The 7,508-nt window shown below is 35.2% G+C and overlaps 1 protein-coding gene across 1 annotated transcript; it reads left to right on the top strand.

Annotated features, from left to right (window-relative positions):
- Positions 1-1,027: 1,027 nt before the first annotated feature.
- LOC133807084 (protein FREE1) lies at positions 1,028-6,328 on the top strand. Its single transcript, XM_062245227.1, has 10 exons — positions 1,028-2,127; positions 3,441-3,527; positions 3,648-3,779; positions 4,368-4,499; positions 4,604-4,669; positions 4,746-4,856; positions 5,184-5,276; positions 5,523-5,556; positions 5,753-5,823; positions 5,943-6,328. The coding sequence occupies exons 1-10, from the start codon at positions 1,177-1,179 to the stop codon at positions 6,018-6,020; spliced, it is 1,755 nt and encodes a 584-aa protein (XP_062101211.1). The 5' UTR covers positions 1,028-1,176; the 3' UTR covers positions 6,021-6,328.
- Positions 6,329-7,508: the final 1,180 nt, after the last annotated feature.

Genomic DNA, 7,508 nt, shown 5'->3' with positions numbered 1-7,508 from the left:
GAAGAAGCCATATACTTTGTAAACCAAATACCCAGAATACATCAATAATATTGACTAGTGGAGTAGAATGATTTTAACCTTTGAACCACTTAAAAAATGTGTCTTGAGTCACATAGTTCATTCTCTAAGATTTCATATCTGTGACGATTCTACTTTCAGCACTAATCCCTTTCTCTTCTTCTCTTAATTACCTGTTGGCGAAGAACCGCGTCAACAACTCTCAACCAAACCAAACGTACCTTTTAGGGTAATGAAATGAATCATTTTTCTTTTTTTTGTTTAGTGCTTTGGTGGTCTTGGATTTTGTTTGGCAAATTATTTTTAGATGTCCATATTTGAGTTTGATGAAGATATGATATTTGAAGAGAAGAATAGGTTTTTTGTTCATTCTTTTTTCAATATCTTTACGTTAAAGAAAAAAGATTGGGACAATTCTCATATAGAGACTTCACTTTAAACCCTATCAGTGGAGCTCTTCAGTGTTATCAATTTGTGAATAGTTTTCGGCGCGATTTTTTTTATGACCGTGTATATTGTAGCTATTTAGAGTATCTGCAAATTTTTAGAAAATTCATAATAATTTACAGTATCGAATACTAAGTTCAAACATATTGTTGCACGAGTGACTAATTTTTTTTATACGCGTGGAAAACAACATGTTTGAACCTAGTTTTCGATACCGTAAACTATTCAGAATTTTCAGAAAATTTGCAAGATGCTCTAAACAACTACAATATACACGATCATAAAAAAAAATCGCGCTGAAAACTGTTTACGGGTGGAGAACACTGAAGAGCCCCACCAATAAGATGCAAAGTGAAGCCCCTCCACGATAATTGTCCAAAAATCTTGTGCTATAGACAAAGATTATGATAATAGTCAACTTAATCGTTAAGTAAACAAAATAAACGGCTCAGATTGTACTATACTCATAAAATGATAAGGCTAAGTATTTATTTATTTGGGGAATATTGGTAGGAAAAAGAAAAAAAAAATATAGCATTAGCATTAGGCGTGGGAATAATAAGAAAGGTACACCCAATATTCTTTGCCCAACCAAACCAGCACCATCTTCTTCTTCTTCTTCATCAATCCAATTTACCCAAAAACACAGAGACTCAGAGAGAGAGAGATCCATAGTCAAACCTTGAACCTCGTAAGCCAAACACATTAACGATGCAGCAAGGCGATTACTCCTCCCTTCCCTATTATCCTCCTTATAGTCAATTTCCAAACCCTAACCCTAATCCCAATTCCAATCCGAACCCCAATCCCACTTCCGATCATCTTCATACTTCATTCGCTTCCGCGCCACCTTTCAACTCAGGTTACGCCCCCACCGATTACTCTGCTTATCCCCAGAACTACCCTGCTTATCCTCAAAATCCCGATCCTGTCCCTGTTCCTGCTCCTCCTCCTCCTCCTCCCACTGCTCCTTCTTACACCCCTCCTTCAAACCCTAATTTGCAGCCCTTCAATTCAGCTTCTCAGGCCCCTTCTTTCCCTTCGTTTGAGTCCCACTCGCCTTATCAACCTCCTGCCCAGCAGCAATCGTACTTTCCCACGTACGATCAGCATCAGACGGCTCCAAATTATGCTCCTCCTGCAGCTTCCGTGACTTCAAATCCTAGCCCCGCTCCGAATTCTCAATATTCGTCTATGTACTCCGCTTCGTATGGTCAATCGGGGGCTTCGGTCCCGCCTGTCTACGATAACCCATATGAGAATTCTGTGAAATACGATCAGGGCAGTGGTTATTTTGATGATAGATACGGAGGTTACAATCAGAGGCCACGGTCCGATTTGGGATCGGATCTGTATGCGAAGCGATATGATTCGGCTCGGGACGATGGATTTGGGGATGGAGTTTATGCTTACCAAGGGAACAAGGTGGAGCCGTATGGGTCTAGGGGTACTGCGCCTAATAAGTCGTCGACTTTGTTCGACGATTATGGGAGATCGATTAGTTTCTCTTCCAGTAAGGAGTCAGCTGTTAGTTCGAGCAAAATTGTGAGAGCGGTCCCCAAGGCCGAAGTGCAGCAAGACGTGAAAAGTGGGGTTCAGAAGTTTCGGGTTAAGCTGTTGGCTGAAAGTGGAGGACAGAGTACCATGGACGTTCTTTGCCAGGTATGTCAGATAATGAACCGATTCTCATTCTTTTTTCTTATAAATTATTCATAGTAGCTCTTAGTTCTAGCAACAATAGAGTACTTATTGCAATGTTTCTCATATGTAAATTTAGCATTGTTGTTCTGCTTGTCTATGTATATTAGAAACACGTTGCAACACGTCTTGAAACTATTTTGTTAGGGGCTACTACTATTATAATTTTGTAAGGTGATTACAATTATTAGGTTATCCTTTCTATGATAATGGTATAGATATAGAACCATTAACTAATGATGGTTGGAAAAACAGTACTTGGATTTAGTTGCATATGCCTGTTTAATGTTTTCTATCTCTTGCCATACTGTTTAGCTTGCATTACGGGAGATGGAGTATTGCTGTCTTGTTTACTTTTTGATGTTACTGTGGCCTATGATTCTTCTGGTCTAGTGTAAAGTTAACGAACGACTCTGACCAGGCTTAGAAGTTTTTGATTGACCACATGATACTGCTACTTCATTAAATAATTTTGTGATATTGCTTTGACATGGAATGAAATGAACTCCTTGCCATATGATATTGCCTGTTTAATGCTTTCTATATCTCTTGCCATACTGTTTAGCTTGCATTGTCTTGGCTGATCTTGAACACGCTTTTAAACATATCGATTCTCTGTTTTGGTTTCAATTTTTTGTTCTTCTTTAAAAAATTTAGAGTGGAGATCTTATTGATGGTTCTGGGAGATGGAGTATTGCTGTCTTGCTTACTTTATGATGTTACTGTGGCCTATGATTCTTCTGGTCTAGTGTAAAGTTAATGAATGACTCTGACCAGGCTTAGAAGTTTTTATTGACCACATGATATTGCTACTTCATTAAATGATTTTGTGATATTGCTTTGACATGGAATGAAATGAACTCCTTTGCGATTTAATAAAAGTCTTCCATGTTTCTTGGGCTGAAAGCTTTTGTTTTTCACTAACTTTTGGGGCTGGTTGTTAAAGATCATTTGCTTGACTACTTTATGAATTATCTTCTATTGAGGTTGCTAGTGCCTTTCTCTGCCCACTCTGGAGAGTTCAAGTTTTATTAATATTTTCCCTATTCGGGAGTTATAAATTTGAGATTTTTTTCCAAAAAAAATCCAAACTTTCCTTCCTTCCCCTATTCCAAGGCTAAAGTTTTTGACTTTGGGGTTTTTCTTTTAATTATGAATTTTGGTTTCCTATTATTTGATGCTTTTGTGACACTAACTTCTCCATTCTTGTCTTTCATGTCAAACTCTTTTTTAACTGATGTTGATTTCATATTTTTCTTGAAATTTTGGCGCTTCAGATTGGTTTGGATGGGATTCGCATGCTTGATCCTAATACCAGTCGGACATTAAGAATATATCCACTTGAAACCATTACTAGATGTGAAGTAAGTTTGTTTATATATATATGTGTGTATTTATTCTACAGTATGTTTGTTATTATTATTTTTAATTTTTGGTTTGTGCTTTTATGTATAAATGTGTATTCTTTTTCAAATGCCATACAGGTGATGGATTCATCTACCTTGGCATTCTGGTCAAAGAGCTCTGTAGACATTGAGCCAAGACGTATTAGACTCCAATCAAGTAGTTATACGACCAACACGCTTTTGGACACTGTCACTGCTGCAACTGTACAGGTAATAGTCTTTCGGAACTAATGAACAAATATGATCTATTTCATAGTAGTGTTATTATATATATATATATATATATATTGTAATCAGAGTATGCATAGTGTCTTTCTGTTTGAATCCTTTTCTTGTTTTTGATGTAGTCACTTGACTGCTTTGGTAATCATTGACATAGATTAGTAATTATCTTTCTCTTAATTGTTTTTGCCTGAATGTAAGAGCTGTACTGGTTATATAAGTCCATTTGAGCTCTGTTTTTTTTTGGCATCATTCATTATTGTATAATTTGAGGAACAAGGCCATCCTTTTTTTTTTTTCATTTATTAATATCAAAGGAATCAAGTTTTGGTTTCTCTTCTTTAATTTTTTTAGTAGTTTTTTTTTTTGGTAGGTAATAGAACGATTGTGTTTGGGTGATGTCATATTTAGAAGTTAGTAAACATAATTATTATTGGACAATTTCCTGTTGTTTCTTTTCCTTGCCAAATTTGAAACTTGTTTTTTTATAGGAAGCACATGTATTTCCTCTCTATTTTGGATATGCATACAATTTTTATTAGGGCCCACTTTTTAAAAGACTTCCATATTGCCCAGGTGAAGGAAATGGGTGGAAGTGTTCGGCCTTCGGAGTCTTTCAAGATGAATGAACAGTCTACAGAGAAAAAGAAAGGGTTTACTGATTGGATGAACTTAGTGAAGCCTATCAATGAGGAGAAGGATCATTGGGTACTTAGTTTTCTGAAAGCATTGTAGTATTTTCCCTTTTTTTTATTCACATCCAACATTTTTTGGAATTTGGTTTTTGTTAATCGTAGTGTTGTTTTATTTAGGTCCCTGATGAAGCAGTTACAAAGTGTACAGCATGTGGAACGGATTTTGGGGCTTTCGTGCGCAAGGTTGCCTTTCATTCCAAGTTCTCTTTGCTTTTGATTTGAACTTTTAAGCTGAGCTCTGACTTTTATTCTATCTCAGCATCATTGTCGAAACTGTGGAGACATTTTTTGTGATAAGTGTACCCAAGGTAGAACTGCTCTTACTGCTGACGAGAATGCCCAACCTGTTCGTGTTTGTGATCGATGCATGGTAAGTTCCATTAGTGCCTTTTGCTTTTTGGTCAAGGATGGGGTTTTTCCTTTTCATCTTTGGTGGATTTGGGGCATCTAACATTGTATTAAAAGTTTACATGCTAGATGCAGCTTAAAGGTTTAGCAATAATCTTTGTGTTACTTTTGACAATAATATCAATTTCATGAATTTCTATACCAATAAAGAGCACAAGTCATTAAAATATGAAAAAAGTCAATTAGATCTCTAGTCTGATTTGCTTTTGAGTTATTATCTAGACATATTTCGATATTGGTGGCATGCCCTTTGGAGTTCTTAGAGTATGTTGTCAATGTGCTCTTGTAGGCTGAAGTTACTCAGAGGTTGAATAATGCTAAGGATGTTGCAAGTAAACCAGCAGGATTGCAGAGCCACGAGGATCTTGCTAAGAAGCTTCAGGTAGTAAATGTTTATGCAACTGTTCCTTTTGTGTTATGCGTTAGATTGTCTTGTTTCTGCTTCATTTAAAGTTGCGGGTGCCAAATGATAGGTCTGCTTGGCTATATTTTATTTGTGTGTTCCACTTAAATACCTGAAACTTTGGGATAGAATTGTTAGTAAATCATCTGACATTATGGTAGATAAGCATATTCATCCATTACTTGATCTAATATGTTTCAATCCGATGTTTGACCATTATGACAGGAGGAGATGGAAAAAAACCGCAAGTCATCATCAGGTAACTTTGCTTTCCTTAATGACAGTTAATCATCCATTATTGTTAGAGGCTAGTTCTGTTGATTTCATTTTAAAGCTAAGCAACAATGCTGAGTGCTTGTGCTTGACTAGTGTAGTTGGTTTTGATTGAAAATGCATTTAGTTTTGCTATAGGCTGGAATTTGATTGTTAGATTTTCTTTGTATGTAATTATGCAGGGTCAAAGTCAGATGGATCAGGGAGGCGGATGAGAGAAGTTGCCTGTCCTATTTGCACCGTCCATTTACAGGTTAGAAAGCTTTCTGTAATTTCTTCCTGAAAATCATCTTCACACACTGAATTATTCAGCGGAGAATGTAATGCGAACATAATGATACTCCGGTGGTGCTAATTTTTTTTCACTTGTAGGTTCAAGTTCCCAGCTCGGGTTCGGAAACAATCGAATGTGGAGTTTGCCAGCATCCATTTCTTGTCAGTTCCCATTGATCTTAGACATTTTTTATGGCGGGAGGAAGGTGCTTAATTTACTATTGGAGTTTCCAGTTGAATTTTTCTATTAATAATTTGTTATAGCATTTTTCTTGGTTTTGGTTTTTTTATCTGATGGCCGCTGCTTCTACATTATTAGCGTGTACATGAAATATTTTATTCGAAAGCCCCATCTACTACTAAATCAACTTTTTTTTGTGGTTTTTTAAATGTAAATGGCTGTTTATGTGGATATTAATATATGTAAATTTTTTTAACTAACAATTACAATATGTGCGTGTGTGACTTTTTTTAATATCAATTAACTGATATGCCTCGTGTTTAGTATTTACTCATCAGAATAATAGTAACAAGCTCTCGATATAATGTGCTTTTGGTTGTACTTTTTTTTTGTTAGTGCCTTCACTGCCTTGGAATATGTATTGGGAATTTATTTAAGTATCTGTTTATATCTATTAACTTGTATAAAAGAGGAAATTTGAGGATGGAAACATCCTCAGAGTGCAATGGAGTGGATGGAAACATCCTCAGAGTGCAATGGAGTGGTGATGCATTTGTTAAAATATAGTTCATTTTACAAAAGAGCTGTTCCAATGGTGTGTTAAAAGTTGTGTTAAATTTGATACACAATATAGCATGATGTATATTTTACATCACTATAGTAGTTATACTTTCTTATTTATTTTTATGTCATTTTTATTATTTTAGTATTATTTTTAATAATTGGATACTTTACTTTATTATTATTTCTAACTATTAACCATAAAATATAAAAGAAAATTATTACTTTTTGGTTTATTTTTAATAAATATCAAATGAGTTAATGAAAGATTTATTTTTGCATTAATTTTTACAAAAGTGCATTGGATCATAATATATATCACATTGATTTTTTGTGCTAAATATTAGATGGTCTAACATACCTTATTTATGGAAGTTGTACGAGTATGCTTTTATGAATATTTGAACCATATTTTCCTTTGTCATTCAAACTTGTTCCTCTCAATCCGCCTCTCTCTCCTTGTCTCATTTCTCGCTCTCTTTTTGAATCACCATTACTACTCTCCTCAAATTCCGGCAACCCTAACTCATTCCAAAATGTCAATCTCGAAGTTACCAATATTCTTAAGAAATTTTTACCCTACATGGTTTTGGAGTAAAAATATTATGGGTAATTATCTTCTCTCTCTTTCTAGTGATGTATACATGGTAGAAGTATTTAGATATGTTTGTGGAACAATTGTTTTTTTTTAAAGCCTAAGAGCTTACAAGAATTCTCATCTCAAAACTTAATCATGGAGTTAGAGGTTTGAGAAACAATTATGGGCATAATTTTGTGATTTTTTCTTTTACCGTTCTTCGAATTCGGGATTTGGTTAGACTTAACGATGCTAAGCTCAACATTTTTTTCCCTGCATTCAATATTCAAATCGATGCTTTAATGATGCATACTAACGATGCTAAAATAATTTGGAGAAGACATCG

Source organism: Humulus lupulus, chromosome X, assembly GCF_963169125.1.
Source record: "Humulus lupulus chromosome X, drHumLupu1.1, whole genome shotgun sequence".
Classification (NCBI taxonomy): Eukaryota; Viridiplantae; Streptophyta; class Magnoliopsida; order Rosales; family Cannabaceae; genus Humulus; species Humulus lupulus.
Note: the sequence above shows the minus strand (reverse complement) of the source record. Positions and strands in the feature narration are given on the sequence as shown.

Excerpts from the sequence above, each read along its gene's own strand:
- LOC133807084 (XM_062245227.1), top strand. The coding sequence starts at position 1,177 with ATGCAGCAAGGCGATTACTCCTCCCTTCCCTATTATCCTCCTTATAGT. Across the intron at positions 3,780-4,367 it reads TCACTGCTGCAACTGTACAG|GTGAAGGAAATGGGTGGAAG; the intron begins GTAATAGTCTTT and ends CATATTGCCCAG. Across the intron at positions 5,277-5,522 it reads ATCTTGCTAAGAAGCTTCAG|GAGGAGATGGAAAAAAACCG; the intron begins GTAGTAAATGTT and ends CCATTATGACAG.